Source organism: Trachurus trachurus (genome assembly GCF_905171665.1).
Source record: "Trachurus trachurus genome assembly, chromosome: 7".
Taxonomy (NCBI): domain Eukaryota; kingdom Metazoa; phylum Chordata; class Actinopteri; order Carangiformes; family Carangidae; genus Trachurus; species Trachurus trachurus.
In genome coordinates, this window is record NC_139901.1 from 11,323,990 (window position 1) to 11,340,974 (window position 16,985).

At 40.5% G+C, this 16,985-nt stretch overlaps 1 protein-coding gene across 1 annotated transcript in view; it reads left to right on the top strand.

The window, feature by feature from the left end:
• ctnnbl1 (catenin, beta like 1) overlaps window positions 1-16,985 on the top strand; it is a 59,813-nt gene that overhangs the window by 14,476 nt on the left and 28,352 nt on the right. The window contains exons 9-11 of the mRNA XM_083974720.1: window positions 1,256-1,314; window positions 2,138-2,286; window positions 9,174-9,355. Of these exons, the coding sequence (XP_083830846.1) occupies window positions 1,256-1,314; window positions 2,138-2,286; window positions 9,174-9,355 (390 nt within the window). The remainder of the gene's footprint in view (window positions 1-1,255; window positions 1,315-2,137; window positions 2,287-9,173; window positions 9,356-16,985) is intronic.

The window sequence follows — 16,985 nt, forward strand, 5'->3', positions numbered from 1 at the left end:
TCATGGCTTCATTTCTGTGTCCCTTCATCTTTCTGTGTCTGTGACCTCTGCCCTTTCGCTCCCTTCCTCTGCCCTTTCCTCCCTCTAGTTTCTCTCCCTCCCTGTTTAATCTTTTCTCTCATTGGTCTCCATCACTTTTTGATGTTGTTACCTTTCATGTTTCCTTGTTTTCTTCCCCCTACTCGTCTTCCAATCCCCCAAACCCACGTATCCACTTCCTCCCTCCTTGTCTAGTTGCTGTCTTCTCCGCCCTTTCCCTCCCTCACCAGAGCCCTGTGAAGCCTCAGGTAGCTGCAGGACTATCAGGTCCTTCGACAGGTTCTCATTAATGGTACAAGCCATATTGATATTCAGTGGGAGTCGTGTCTCATTCTCCTCATCTTCAGCGGCGCTGCCTCCATTCATCCTCTCCCTGCTGCCCTTCACATACAAAATAAAATCTAATAAAAACGTATTTTTCCACAACACAAAGGAAACATGTTGCCATAAATATTGTTCCATATAATACTGTCACCATCTTGAAGGCAAATCACAAGACTACTGTTAGGAAAGGAGCAATTAGGGAATTATTTTGATGTGCTAATTTGAATGTAACTATCGCTTCCTACTGTCAAGTTTGACTTGAAACACCACTATGAATGGTTTATATGTAAAACACTCGCTGCTCCAAACGAGAGGAGCATCTCATCCCTACTAATTAAGACCCTGTAGATTCACCACACTGTTAAAATCAAAGTCTGCTCTCAGTTAGGAACACTTTGCTCTCTACAGAAAGTAGGAAATGCAAAGCTCAAAATACTGCAGTGAACATGAGCATACTCTGTGTATGTGAGTTAATTATCAGGATTTCTGGCTATTGAGATGAAGACATTTGACATTCGGAGTCCCTGAGAAGCAGAATTGTGTTGTGCAACCTTAAAAACATTTTAATACACAGGTCTAGATGGAATAAGTTGTGAGGATATACATTTTTCAGTGCCCTCATTTTTCTTCATTTTCTCTCTGGAGGTCCCTCGTGGCCAGAGCATTCGTCAGTGTTTATGCTCATTTTATGCCTCTGTAGCACTTCGCTGTGTTTTCCTCCCTGCCTTTTGTCTTTCTCTTTTTTGTTTTTCTTCATCCATCCACTTAGACCTGTTTTTTCTCCCCCGACTGTTTTCTGTCCCCCTTTTTTGAAACGGTCTCAATTTAATCTCCCTGTTGTCCTGTTCTTCCATTTTTATCTCTATCGCCTTTCTGCGTCTCTCTTCCACAGATACCAGAGAACTATTGGGTGAGATGGATGGCATTGATGTGTTACTACAGCAACTATCTGTAAGATTTTGCTTTTACTCTCTTTTTTTAGTTAGCACAACAGCTACACATATTATTATCCATTTGAGCTTCACAGGGCTAACTCTCCAAACCCATTTTAACCTTAAGTCAGTATCCAACCCAATTTGAAGCCTTTCAGTTAACCCATTAATTCCCTTCAAGTTCCCATGTTGTTCTGAGCATCTTGTGACATTTAGTGGACACAGCCAAAATAGGACATTAAAACTTTACTTTGCAACCCACCAAAAGAGCTACTAAAGCTTTCATCGCTAAGAGTTTTGGTGTATACTGCCGGCATTTTCCCCACCCTGTCTCTTTCTGTTCTCTTAATTATTGTACAAACCTGTCTAATCGTGTCACACTAGGCCCATTCCTGCTCATTATTTAAAAATTGGCCCCTTTTGCCCAACTTAAATTATTCCAATTAACAGTTTCAGAGACTGTTGCTGCATGGAAGAGCTGTCTTTTCAAGTGCAGCATGTAGTGAAATGTGCCCTAAAACAGCTAGCATACTATGCAGTACAGTTTCCAAATAAATTGCATTAAATTTAATTTGAAGATATATTTGAATAGGCTAAGTCTAAGGTAATAACATACTGTATAAAGAAACATATGTTCTAAATAAACCTTGCAAGCATAAGCAAGATCTGAACAGTGTGCAGTATTAAATTGGAATATCTGTGTACTATCTACTGTAAAGTGCAGTGTGCTGGTTTGCTGGTCAGTGTAACAACATGATGGCAGGTGAGATGATGCAGAGGAACATGCTCGCCTAGATGCTCCCCTCTTCACTGCTCTCTCTCTTCCCGCTTCCCTCTTTCAGGTGTTTAAACGTCACAACCCGTCCACGGCCGAGGAGCAGGAGATGATGGAGAACCTCTTTGATGCCCTGTGTTCCTGCCTCATGCTGCCCAGTAATAGAGACCGCTTCCTGAGGGGAGAGGGGCTTCAGCTAATGAACCTCATGCTCAGGTGAGGCTGTGCAATATAAAGACATGAAACTGAGGAACTGCTCAAACTGACCATTCATATAATCTGTGATCATCATGGAAGAGCGCTGAAAGTTGTAGTTGGCCAAATTAATAGCATGCTCATGCTCCTCAGGTGAACTGAGTGTGAAAACCACAGCTGTCTTTGTTAAAGCACTACCTTTGGTGGGTAAGTTATTGCAGCCCAGTTACGGTATCATTGCTCAGTAGGCATCTTTGGCTGAGTAAACACTAATAAGCGTCTAAAATGTGAAAAGACGACTGAAGACTTTTTTGCTAATATTTGGAAGGTTGTAATTTTATTCTTGTCAAAACAAAATACAAGTAATTCTTAGCTCGGAAGACAAATCCTCTTTATCTGAAGGGGAAGTGTGGGAGACGAGAACTTAGTTGTTGTTGTTTTTTTTCACATGTTTTGAAAAGTGTGAATGTGAGCTCGAGGGAAACTCTGACTTCAGAGATTTTAGAAGTCAGATGGGAACCACTGTGTTGCAGGCAGCTTTCAAATTGAAACACAAGTGCAGAACTGCTCTATCTTCACAGTGCACGGGCAGTGATTGCTGCTTGAGCATCATCAATTAAAATCACCAGTTGTACTGTACTGTACTGTACTGTTCACTGGGAATTTGTCACAATCTTCAGAAGCACAAATGGATTATGCAAGTGTGTACCTTGTTATATTCACCCCTCACAATGTACTGGAGTGCTAGAGAGCTGGAGAGCTGGACATCATAACAAATGGGCAATAAGTACTTTAGTGCTATAAATAAATTCTAAAAGGGAAATATACAGTCTCGAGGCGTGTGCAGAATATCTCTTGATATACAGTCCAGCTCTCTCAGCTCAGTTCAGACTTTTTTTTTTTTTCCCCGGTGAAAATTTAAACACTTATAACATAACAGGGTGTAGCACTGTTCAGAACAGCACGTCCGTCTGCTCTGCTGCCTGGCGAAGCTGCTGCTCCAATCAATCAACAGTTGGTGGAGCGCAGCAAGGCAGAGATGTGACCTTAAAGACTCATAAAGAAACATTAGACGCATTTATGAAACCTCCACAGCTTCTGCACCTCTGCACTGATAATCACATCACTGGACACGTAGATTTAAGGCTTGGATCAATATCTCATTATTGAAATGCAAAAACCCTTTTGTGTTAAATCATCCACCAGAGAAATGGAGAGAGAATGAGATGGAGTGGGAGGAGGGGAAAGAGCTGACCAGATATGACTTTGGGAAAGTTGTTAAAGTCTGTGCAGAGAAGCTAATCATGAATTTGATTGTCAACACAGCGCGTGATTGGAACTTAGATGAATATTGATAAGAAAAGGTGGATTTAGACACGTGTGTTGGACAGCAAGTCAGTCGTTCGTGTTGCTTTTTGAACGTTGACGTCACCAATGCTATAGTTGATCAACATATATTTTCAGTCTATTAGCATGCATTGATCATCCATCATTGTATGTTAGTCATATGCATTATTGATAAGATTATTCTTTCATTTCATTCTGCCTTCGTATCAATTACTGAACATGATCCTGTTGCTGTGCAGTGCTTTGTCATCTTTTAGCATTGACCTTTCTTCAGTGTGAGGATCATGTCTAGTGTTATGGACAAGATTCCTGATCCCTAATCAGATAATCAGAAATGTATTACTTATTAACAGTGTTGTGCTAGTTACTGAAAAATAGTAACTAGTTACAGTTACTAGTTACTTCATAAAAAAGTAACTCAGTTAGTAACTCAGTTACTTAAACCAAAAAGTAATGCGTTACTGAGAAAGTAACTTTTTCGTTACTTTAAAAGGTTTTTTTTCCCAATGCTCCCATTAAATAAAGGTTGATTGAATTCCCCTCTAGCCTCATTTCAGTTCTGTAGCCTACTGATGCTGATGAAGAAACACGTGTTTTTATCTTCTTTTTACAGTCTATGGTTTTTATCTGTAAAATTTTACCATCATCATCATGCTGCATTGCTGCATGATGTCAGCAGTTACGTTTAAGACTGTTTTCAGTGACGGAAGTAAATTCACTCCAGCGGTATTTTTTTATCGAGCGATCAGCTGTGTTTAGCGTTTCAGGCGTCATAATTCGAGTCCGTCGGTCGGACTCTAACCGCTGCTGCTCGGGTGGAGTGGGTGCTGGTGTGTGCGCGCTGTGACTCAAGCTGTGTCCCAGTTCAGGGGCTGCAGCCTGAACTGAGACACAGCTTCGGTCTCGGATGCTGCGTTAGCAAAGTTACCTTAGCTCGCCGTCATGCCCTGCTCAGAGAATCGCTCTGACCTGCCCAGTCCTCTTCATGTAGTGTGTTTGATTACGTGTGGGACGCTAGAGGGCGGCCACCAACTAGTGCTTAGTGTCTGTGCTCTGTCTTTCTTTCAATTCAATGAAACTTGCTGATAGGAATTGTGTGTGCCGCTGTAAAACCTCACCCAAAGGAACGGAAAGGAACGGAGTAACGCAGCGTTTGGTAACGGGAACGGAGTTACTGATTTTAAAAAAACAACGCGTTACGTTATTAGTTACTGAAAAAAGTAACGGCGTTACGTAACGGCGTTACTAATAACGCGTTACTACCCAACACTGCTTATTAACTCATTGAGTGCCAACCACGTAATTTCTCGTTTTTCGTTCCCATGCGTTGAGTGCCAACAACGTAATTTTACGTTTTTTGGTTTTTTTTTAAATTATGAAAATAGACACTTTAATACACATTATATGTAAATTTGGGGACTCTACGACGAGGAGAACTGAAATAGATGACGATCAAAGTCACATGACAGCTCATGATCTGGAAGTTTTTATCATAACTCGGCTTCTGCAAACGAGTTCTGCATGCAGATGCAGCGCAGCTGCTCTGCTCTCACCCGCGCTGCTGCTCCAGCTGCTCGAGCTGCTCGGAGCAGAAACAGGAAGCTCTCAGCCGACAGTCCGCCCGGTCTTCAGCTGGAGCAACACCGTGTCCTCCCCAAAGTCCTCCCGCGGTAAAATCTGATGGTCTCTGGGCCAAAGCAGACCGGCATCACCGACCCGTACCACAGAAGGACCGCGACCACCGGCGGGACCGGTATTCCCGAGCCGCGGTGGCCGACTGACCCTCACGCTCCGCGGCGAGAAGCTGTGACACGGCACGGTGCGTCTGTGTTATTGTTGTTTAGTGGCGCCCCCCCCCCGCCCCCGCTGGTGGATTTGTGAATAGAACAACCATTGTTGTATATATTTATCTTATACGAGCCCTTTGATCCAGAAATGCGAGTGTGAGAAGAGCGACAGACACAAACAGCGCACCTTTCATAAAAGACGCTCTATCTCCCTTTCTAGAAAAAAAGGAGGGATTTTGGTGAAACCCAGCCATGTTTAGCTTGACTTTTCTCAGGAACGGAGGCACGTAGAAACAAACGGTTTGTGGCCACTTGAAGCATTAAGTTAAACCTTTCAATTGAGCCACAGTATGTGTTGGTGGCAATAATATAGAATACACTGTGGCTCTACATAAAAAGTCAAAAATGGTCTAAATTGCCGGTACACTTGACTAAAACTTTGGAAAGGAGCGCGGCACTCAATTACTTATTTACTTTTAGGAGATAATATGAGCAGCATAGACTGACTAATTCCAGCTTATTTTATGGTCTCCAACCCTTACCTGTCCAGCTGCTATGTAGTTACATGTGGACTACTCTATAACAGTTTAACCCATGATTATAATATAAACCCCGTGACTGCAAATTATGGAAAATATTGTAAAGCATCAAGTTTAACTACCAAGACTCATGAAATTAGAAATTACACACCTTAGTTTTTTGCATCAGTCCCTGATAACTTCAGATCACATGTTAGGTTGGTTTGATTGATTCGAACCTTTCCAGGTTAGATTTGGTCACTCCAGCAGGTTTGTGGCCAACACACAGCAGTTGAACACATCAGAATTCAAAAGGAAAGAGCACAACGAATGAAATGAAATAGAAAATTTACAAAAATATAGAATACAAAATTGAATGTTGAATATTTTTATATCAATAAACAAATAAAACCTGTAACGTAAACCTCTACAAAAGGCAGAGGTAATGTGACAGCAGCAGCACAATGTCGCAAACTTGTCAAAAATAATATTCAAAACATCAAACTTGTGAGTCATTGAACGGTTTCATTATAATTTTGAGGAGAGATTGGCTCTTGCTTTCTAACCAAGACACAATGCAGGTGAAAATAACAAACACAGAGCAACAGAATACAAAAGAGAAGAAAAAAAACATCTTCTTTCACAGAGACATATTTATTGGTTTTCCATCAAAAACCCCATTTCAATTCGTGCCAGGCCTCCTCGTCTATGTAGCTCTGTGCCACATACAGATTTCACATCTGCTTTGTTGATTCAATGCACAGTTAAATGATCGTCAGACGCTGAAATGTGCAACGTTACAGACACATGTCTACGAATCTTAGACACTGGACCTGCTCAGATCTGGTCTTTAGCTGTGTCTTTGGTGATCGATCACAAGTGGTCTCTTCACGTCTGGCTTTAAAACATGTTCTTGATTGACTGCTTGTGATTGGATCTCACCTCCCTGCTTCACTGGCCAGAATAACACAACCAGACGCGCCAGGCTCGGGTAGAAAACACATACAAATAACCACGGGACCACGGACCACGGGCTTCCTTTTTCTTTAGGCGCATTCTGGTCAAGAATTAATGCTCATGAGTCTGGCCGTGTCGGGTCCTGGCTTCAACACCAGTGGGTCGGACCGGGTCGCTTTTTAAATTTTCAGGCCCGTTGAGAACTCTAGTACAAATTAAGCAGCTTAGAAACTTCTCAAACAGGCGATCGTGGGCTTTAGGAGGTTTTGTACATTCACAAAAACTAGCAGAAAATAGAAAAAGGACCCAGCTTCTAATTGAGACCAGCTTTTATTTTCTCAAACCTGCAGCCAGACCTGGCCAGTATAGGAGAAGACTTGGCTTTTATTTGAGAATATACGGTATTTAAGGTATTTTGGGCATTTCCAAATCTACATCTTTACCTTTAAGGACATGTTGCCCTTTTGCTCTTGGGGGTGGCCACTGATAGGACCCGCTTTTGAGTGACTCAGCCTCCTCTGGAATCTGAGTCTCATCAAAAACCAGCTGCTGTCATTGTAGCATCCACTCACATTGAAAATAGAGAAATAGAGTCTGCACACTAGATTCAGCTCTCGAATGTTTTAATGTGTCACCACATGTTACGTTTCCTGGGCCCGAAACGTAACATGTGGTGACACATTAAAACATTCGGGAGCTGAATCTAATGTTTCTCTATTTTTGATTCATTCTTCTTTGTGGTCCAGCACCTAGTTTTAATTTTTGAAGATGTGCGTGTTTTGCGATTCTCTCCACTAACATCGACCTGCAATCCATTTTGGGGTGACAAAAGCGTGGTGAACAACACCAGGATGTTGAGTTAGGTCAGCTGTCTACCAATTGAACTGCCTAGTTTCCCTTCAGAAAGTACACCATGTACAGCCCACCCCCCCTCCCACTCCGGCCTCTCTTGCCGTCCATCATATATAATGTGTCTGTCTGGAGGACCAGACTCAACTGCCTGAAATATGTGTCCCTCCTCAGAGATAAACACTGTCATCTGTCATTGGTGGGAGCGGAGGAAGTGACACTGTGACAGACGGCTACATTTCTTAAGAGGAGGTGTGAAGTTCGCGGGGGTGGGGGGGTGGAGGAGGCTGTGCTGTGGAAATAAAAAGCTGAACAGTTGGTCTCGTCATGGAGGTGCTTTGGCGAGAAACAGATGACGCTATTAATTTGCAAAGTCAATTATCGGACCAATTTCTTTGCTTGTTGAATCTTATTCATATTTTTTAGTCTTGATTTTAATATCATGTGGCTCATGATGAATATATTGTTCATTTCAGTTAATTTTAAGCTGTGCTCTCAACAGTGAACATTTGGGGACTTTTCTATGCCTCCGGCAGCTTTAGAAAAATTTGCGATGTATTTTAAATATTGATTGGATTCATTCAGGGTTGTCTGGTGATCTGACAGCATCAACTCAGACTGAAATTAGGTAATGCAAATTTTATGAGTGCAGATGTGTGTCATCTGCAGTGTTTGTTACATTGTCCTACAGCTACTTGTTGTGCTTCATATGTGACAATATTTCAGAAAATGTTACATTTTCACACTAACAAACCAACAAGCAAAAATAACAACTGCAGCGGTGTCAGAGGCTTTAGGGATCCTGGAACAACAGGGAAACACAATAATGATAATGTACTGAGAAAAAGAAAGAGTGACAGGTTTCACTTAAAGCCAGGTGCTAAAAAGAAATCTTGGTTCAGCAAAGCAGTTCATGACGGGGGATGTGACGGCCATGCAAACACTAGATGAGTGAATATTAGACGACCTACACAAACAGGCAGAGGTGGAAGTGAGAGACATTTTTCTGACAACTGTTAGTAGAGTGCTGGCTATAGCGTTCATAGCTGCATAACTGTTGAATACCATCTTTGTTTCACCCATTATTTTGAGAACAAAGTTAAAATTGTAAGCGGCGGTGCGTGGCGCAGTGGTTAAAGCGGCCGCCCCATGTAGAGGCTACAGTCCTCAACGCAGGCGTCCCCGGTTCGAGTCCCGTGTCGGGCAGACCTTTCCTGTCATTCCCCCTCTCTCTGCCTTCCCCTTTCCTGTCTATCTCACTGTGCTATCAAATAAAGGCAAAAAAGCCAAAAATATACTTTAAAAAAAAGTTAAAATTGTAAAACTTATTCCTATTACAATGTGTAAAAATATAGACATGAAAATAACACAATGTGAAAGGTCAAAACTGTTGCCTCCACTTCTTCATTTGACATGTGCTTCTTTATATCTGTTCCTCTCTTTGCTGCAGAGAAAAGAAAATGTCTCGAACCAGTGCTATGAAGGTCTTGGACCATGGGATGATTGGACCAGAGGGGGCAGATAACTGCCATAAATTTGTGGACATCTTGGGCTTGCGAACCATCTTCCCACTTTTCATGAAATCCCCCAAGAAGATGAGGAAAACTGGTGCTTCTGAGAAGGAGCATGAAGGTCAGTCACTAATACATTTCTTTACAAAAAGCAAGTGTGCAGATGCAAGTGTGCTGTCCTGGTTTGACTTGTTACAGTAGCTAGAGTCTCTGGGGTTGAGCAGTAAAGGCTGTGGTTAGATTTGTTCTTTTTTTTTTGATCATGAAATGCTGCAGGAAATGGATAAAAGGAACAAACCAATGGAAACCAAACCACTGTGGTCACAGGACAACAGTTGTTGTGTGTGATAATGACAAATTTGAGATCATTGTAATTATTGATCTGGTTTATATCTGTCGATAATGTCTAGCAACAAGAGGGAAATTTATTTTCATGTTTTTAACTTCTTTTGCAAATTTGGCAAAACTGATTAGATATTGGTGGCTAAAGTTCAAGGTTACTGCGACCCTTACAAAACAGGATTTTGCCTTCATGAATGCAGTGGACTCAAGGATAAACTTGTTAGATTCATGGGTTCAACAGTCAAGAGTGTAGTGATCGCATAATCATAGTTTTTGGCCTTGTGAAAGTAATGCCTTGAAGGAATTTTCAATACATTTCATTCACTCAGAATCCAGAACAAACTGATTAGGCTTTGGTCGTCAAAAGTCCAGGTCACAGCGACCCCATATGATTCTGCATAAACAGATGATGTACTAGTCTGAGTTGTGGTGACAGACGAATGAGAAAGTCTTATTCTTATTCTTCTTATTCTATGAAATATAATCCAACAGGCCACGTTCAGGACCGAAAAATGGTTCAGATGAAGTAAATAGAGTATTTCAAATACGCAGCGTTTGAGTTCACTGTAAATCTATAAACACCCTGTTGTGAGCATTGGCCTTCCAACACAGCCGCTTGCACATGAAGCTGAGCAATATGCACAGAGTAAAACACTGACAAGTATCAGTGGAGGGTGACAAGAACCACAATAATTAAATTGATCAGTCTGTTAACTCGTTATCTTGTGTCCATTTAAAGCTTCAGGGAGTTCAGTTGCCTTTTCATTTGCTATTGTCTTACTACAATGCACATTTTAATTTGTGTTATCTTAGGTTGCTTATATTGATCTCCCATATCATATCCAGTTGCCTGCATTTTCTGCTTGGATCCTACACACACTTTCTTTTCTGAGAGTCATAATCGTTGAGATTTTCATGCATTTAAAGATTTAATGTGGAGTTAATAATAAGACTTTGATCCAGCCAGAGGTGTTGATGGTGAACATGATCGATGGTGCTTAAGATACTTTTTGTAGCCACATTTGTTATGAGTGTTTGGTATTCGTCAGGTGAGAAAATGTCTACGTCACTAACTGCACTAATTGCAGTCATACTGGCCATGGCAGAGATGTTAATTCTTCTCCTGCTTCTAGTTTTTCACAGCATGCACTAGTGCAGTCACACCCGTTTCCTGCAGACACTCTCAATCCTAATCTACTCATGTATCACGGTTTGCTGCCTCTTCGTCCTGTCAGTTTACTCTATCAATCTAGTCTTGATTGATTTTCCTGCCTGTGCTCTCAAACCTCTCTTGTTTCTGAGTGAGAGATAGGAAAGGCAAACAAGAGAGAGAGAGAGAGAGCGAGAGAGAGAGAGAGAGATAGGAAGATAGGGTGAGAGAGGACAAATCAGGGAAGAGACTGAGGGAAAAAGAGGTAGAAACCCTGTCCATCTCTGCTCTTTGTTTGATTACCTATGTCCAAAATGTGAAGCCCCTCCTCTCTCTTTGTCCATATTAATTAAGTTTGATACATCTGGTGAGGCCTCCCAACCTTGCAGAGGAGAATAAATTGTCTTCCTTGCTTCCTGTGTCACCGTCAGACTGGATGAATTAACCTTTGCACTTATTGAGCAGCAGGAGGAAGAGGAGGAAAGATAACCCATTGTAAAAGTTTAACCTTTCCCCCCCGTGTATGTTGGAGCCCTCGGCATGGCAGACACATATACGTAAAAGTCACGCTAAAAAAAACAAAAAGACATGTGGAAATCCACCCTGAAGGTACCGTCTCCCTGTGAAGTGTGATCTAGATTTCTGTTTGTTCCTCAGCCTAAGCTGTATCCAGAAACCCAGGGTCTGATGATGTAGACTGTCATCATAAATGATAATGTTGATAACAGCTGGTAATTCAGGTCTCTAAAAACAAAAACAAAATGCATGCACACGTCTAATAAACCCAAGTAAGAATATTCCTGCACTAACAGTGTTTATACAGTTTTCTTGTTATGTGTTTGACTTTTGTCTGTTATCTGGATTGGCTGTCTGTTCGACTGACTGAGTGATGAAGCCACTGAAGGGGCTTTCCATTTGAACTGCTTATAGGAAGAGTGACTGAGTTTGTATGAACATGTAATGCAGTGACACAGCAAGTGACAACTGAAAATGAGACTATGCACTAAAAATATTCAGCCATGACTAATTCTCCATACGTAACAAAGGGTATCAGAAATAAAAAAATCTGCCTCTAATAAAAGTCTGTTACGTTCTGGAGTTGAAGTAAGGTAAGTAAAGGATAATATACTGCTGATCCCACATGGAGGCTGTGATCTGTGTGAGAGACAAAAAAGATAAATATTCTGTCATTTCTAACTTCCCCTAGAGTAAACTAAAATAAAAGCACAGCCTTTGTCTTTAATTTATATGTTTGTTGATTCTGTCAGATGACATTGAGGTTATAAAATCAGGATTTGACCATAGGTTGTGCAAACATAACCTGCGTTTGTTTTTTATGATTCTTTATATTAAGCACATTGAATAACTTGCATGATAATGTGCTATACAAATAAAATTGCCTTGCCTTGCCTACATTCAACCATATAAATTAAAGGTTTTACCAACATACCATGCACACACATCTGTTCAGTCTGTGTCGGTCCAGCAGTGCTCCACTGATTTGCAGCTATAGGCGTAATGGGATGCCTGTCATAATATAAGGTGTATTGAGTGAACCCTCCTTCTCACTAAGACTACTAATTGAAAATGTAGTGAATCAAGTGGTTCTCCAGAATAACACAATAACACAGTAGATTAATTAACTATCAGCTGCTTCAAACAAAAGTAATTAGAAGGTAGGGGCCTCTCTGTCCTCCTATCCTTCGTGCTCTCTCTCTCTCACACACATTCATTCTCTAGCTCGCTTTATCATAAACCTTGGTGCAAAGATTGATCCCCGTAAAATCCTTTCTGCAATTGAAACAGTCCAAATGACCAGGGATTGCCAGGCCGTATTAGCATACAGAACCACATAATTAATAGAGACATTGTAAGTGGGGTAGAAAAAAAATCTGAAAAAAAAAAAAAAATCCAAGCAACAAATTACAATTCTCTTCTCATGAATATTCTTGTCACGACGCTGCCATTCACCTTGTTTTTAGGGTCTCAATTTATTGGTGTATGTACTCTGTCATTACCAGTGAAATGAGATTGTATGATGGAAATTGGTGGCAGCCGGTTGTTATATTTAGATGGCTAATGATGCGAGTGAGTGTGAGAGGGAACAGAAGTAAACAGCTCATTTACATGGCGAGGCACAATAGTCATAGCTCCGTCTCCAGCTCACAAAAGTGTTTTCTTTGTGTGCTTGTGTGCACACGGGTGTTTGGTAGAGAGAAAGAGAGAGCACAGGGGGGGAGACTGAGGGAGGGTACTGAAGTCTTTGTACACAAATTTTATTTTATTCACATTCCCCAATATCACAGATCACCTTCACATCAGCATGACAATGTTACAGTTTAATGACAAACATCACTTGGGATAACACAGAGCTACTTCTGGGTGCCACCAACTTGACCCACTTAACCCTTATCTAAACCATGAAGTGGTGGGAAGACAGCAGGCAAAACCAAGCACATCATTCACACACCTAGGAGAGGGACAGCTTGGACTTCTGAGACATCACAACTGTGAAATGTAATAAAGACAAAAGAGGAAGGATTTGATCTGCACTGGTGCATGGAGGTGTTGTGGATACTTTTATTGGTTGGCAATTTATTCAAAATTGATGGTGCAAGTCACTTGACCTGGCCTTTGCAATCACCCGACCTTAACCCAAGTACTGTAAGCCAATAGAGATGGTTAATGCTGAGTCAGACTGCAGAGTAAAAGAAAAGCAGCTAACAAGTGCTCAGTGTTGGAAAACCGCTCCCAGTGACGACCTCCTGAAACTGGTTGAGAGAATGTGCAGAGCTGTCATCAAGGCAAAAAGTAGCTTCTGTGAAGAATCTAAAACATTTAGCATTTTTCATAGATTTGATCTCTTCTGCATTGTTCTACAATCTAGAAAATAAGAAAAAATAAAGAATACACGTTGAAGTACAGGGTATGCCCAAACCTTTGACGGGTAGTGTATCCGGAACATCTGGAATGGCCGTAGAGAGCCAGGAGAATGAACTATAATGTACTAGGTTTGAATTCAGTGAGGGAAGAATGGTACTTGAAATAATCAAGGAATAAGCCACTTGTTTGGAACTTTGTTTCACCAGAGAGCTCAAAGAGCATGGGGTATGAGGTTTAAAGAGATCAGGTGAAGGCTGCCCATTTCTGATTTCTAAGTCTAACTGGACATGGCAAGAAAGTTAATGAATGGCTTCAGACTTCGGACTTTTTTTTTTACTGGTTGTGCTGGTGTAACCAAGTTGGTCAGTTGGTTTCTCTGTCTTGCCACAAAGCAAAATTATTTTACTGAGTCTTATTATGCCATTCACACTGTTGGAGGTTGTGCATGCTACTCATATGTTATTAGGTTTATGAGCAGTTAAAAAAAAATTGATCGAAAATGGATGCTTTTATTAAAGTATTTTACCAGCAAAGTTATGGCAGTTTCATGACAAAGATAAAACATGGACTTTTATCAGCCCATTACTTTATCACCAGTATTTCTCCTCTGATATTAACACATGGAGATTTAGAAAGCATGACAACGCAGCCAAATATATGAGACTAGATAAGTGCCTGTAATAGAGGAACTTGGTTATCTGGGTTTAATGATGAAACTTTCATCACATATTTCAGTCAAAAGGAGAGAATCAAATACAAGTCTCATTTAATCATCTTGCGTGCCGGCAGCAGCGCCTTTGGCACAGATTGAGATTAGTGACATTTTACATGACACAAGTTTGATTATAATCTGTTTTGTCAGAGTCGTGCTGTGTAATCCTATTATTAGTGTATTTCTGAGGGAGAGATTTGCTGTTAGATCCTTGTGTAAAGACGCATCTAATTACCATCTTCTCGACGTTTGGTCTTTCCTCTGGTGGGATCATTGATCATGTTCCATCTCTGTAAAGTCATACTTTGATCAAATATGCTGCGGTATATTTAGATGTATATAAAAGATTTCGAAACGCTTAATATTCTGTCGAGGAAAGGACATACTCTGCATTGAGATATAATGCACCACACGCAGTATCAGGAGGAAAGTTAAAGATGAAACAGTTATGACCTTTTGAGTTTTTTCTTTTCTTACAGTGTGTTATGAGGCTTTTTATGTATTTAGATAGTCACAAGGTACAAACTTTTTTGGCAAAACCGAGTTTTTTCATTTCTATGAAATAGCTCGTTGGGCTTCCTGACCTTACTTCTTAGACTTATTGACATCAAAAGCTCCTGCTACCCACCAGGAAGCTTGTTGCCCAGGTAAATTCTACTTTCTACTCTGCAGTTGTCACAAGTTCGTAGTATTTTTTCTAACTAATCACCTACAGACTAGACAGTCTGCTTCCTGTTTACATTGGCTCACTGTGCACGTTGAGTGTATGTGATTGCTGAAGTGAGTATGCATTTTAGGCCTGTTAGTATGGACACTCAGCCAAAGCTCTTGTCTGGACACAGAAAACATTGTTGTGTGGATGTAGCCTCAGATGCTGTTTGTTCACAGGGGTTATTTCTGTAGTTCAAGCTTTATGTAGCCAAACCAGGGGGTTTGGCTCACAGCCTTTCCATCTGCACTGTTATTGTAGATCTATGGTATTTAACTGCATTGCTGGCAACCTGATCATAAATGCTTAAACATTTGTCAGTTGATTGTGAAGTCTGGCTTTCTGTATGTTCCTCAGTTGTTTGTATTCCTATAATCCATAAGATAAAAAAAGAACAAGAATATTGTCATACAAAGTCTTTGCAGACTGTCCAGTCACTTGATTTCAACATCGTTCTTCACATTCCTGCCTCCTCCCTCCTTCCTGTTGCCTGACAGAGGGTATGCTTGTTTTCCTGCTTCAGTCCAGCTTGTGAAGTTGGATCGGGTCATCTTCTAGATCGGACTCTAGCTCAGACCGATGGGGCGGATCTTAGGCTGTAACAGTCACAATTGTTCATTTACAGCAAGACATGGGTGGAAGTTAGTTGCAATTGTTGTTGCCAAGCTGACCAATCGGAACACACTGGGCTCTATTGGACAGATTATGTATAGTTGAAGCAAAGTTAAGTCAAGTAAATGTGTTTTAGTTGACGTAACGCTAAGAATGAAGCGAAGAACTTCCGTTTAATAACTCGAACCTTTTCACATCAGCCACCTGCAAGGTTTGGCAGTTTCTTAAAGTGGGACATATCTCAAAGTGAAACAAATTACAACAAAAGCAGTATGCTATATGTTTCAAGAGACATTTTAATAAAAGCTGTAACTTCTTTTCTTGTATGAAGACCTAAAGGAATGTGTGGAAATTGGTCCCTCTGTGGTGATAGAGTCTCAGAAGGGATACAATCTGTGACACTAGCCAATATAGACTTTTTTTAGTGCATTTTGTACAGAATATGTGTTGCTTTATGTAGTGAACTGAACTTAACACTTAAAATCAAAATATTAAGGTCAATGTTCTGCCCAACAGGAAGAACAGCATATTACTTTATATAGCATGTGAATATGGAGAAATTATTTTTCTCCATAGGAACTTTTACAAAAACTTCTAAACTTGAACTCAATAACTTTTCTGGTTTTATTAAAAATTCACACAGCTATTTTTGCTTAGATCAAGATCAAGCAAATTAGACGAAAAAAGTGACAGCAGAATTTAAAATACAAAAGCACATAAGTCTTGACTCTTGTTCATAGTTAGTCTGCAGGAAACATCAATAATTGTCCATTCTTTATCAATATATTATAATAATATATAATATTAATCACATGAGAGGTTGTTGTGCACATTCTGTACAATTAGGTTTTCGTGTATATGAATTCAAGAAGAACGGTGCCTTTCCTTATTGTATCTGGCTGATGAATATAAAAAAGTACCCCCCAAAAATGGTTTTGTAATTGATACTTTCAGTGAAGTTCCATTGGGCATAACTGATAAGTAAACTTGTGTGTCATCTGCACAGCAGAGTTTTTTCCTATGCTATGGATCTATGCATGCTGAGCTCTGTGCCATTTAAAGAGGAACTATGTGGAGGTTTGCACAACTGCTGGCACAGTAAACTGGGAGGTTGTGGATGTTTAAATCAATGACTAGTATGTTGGCTCCAATGGAAGCCTGTGTTAATGTGATATTCATGTCAGTGGCACAAGCGACAGGAGGTTTTTGTCATCATGTTATACAGTTGAGGACAAAATGATTTGCCCCCTATGAAAATTTCACTTTTTTGCAAATATTTATGTAAGTGCTGTTAAACAGAGCAAATCATTTTTGAACACAGTGTTCTCAAACATCATAGTTGT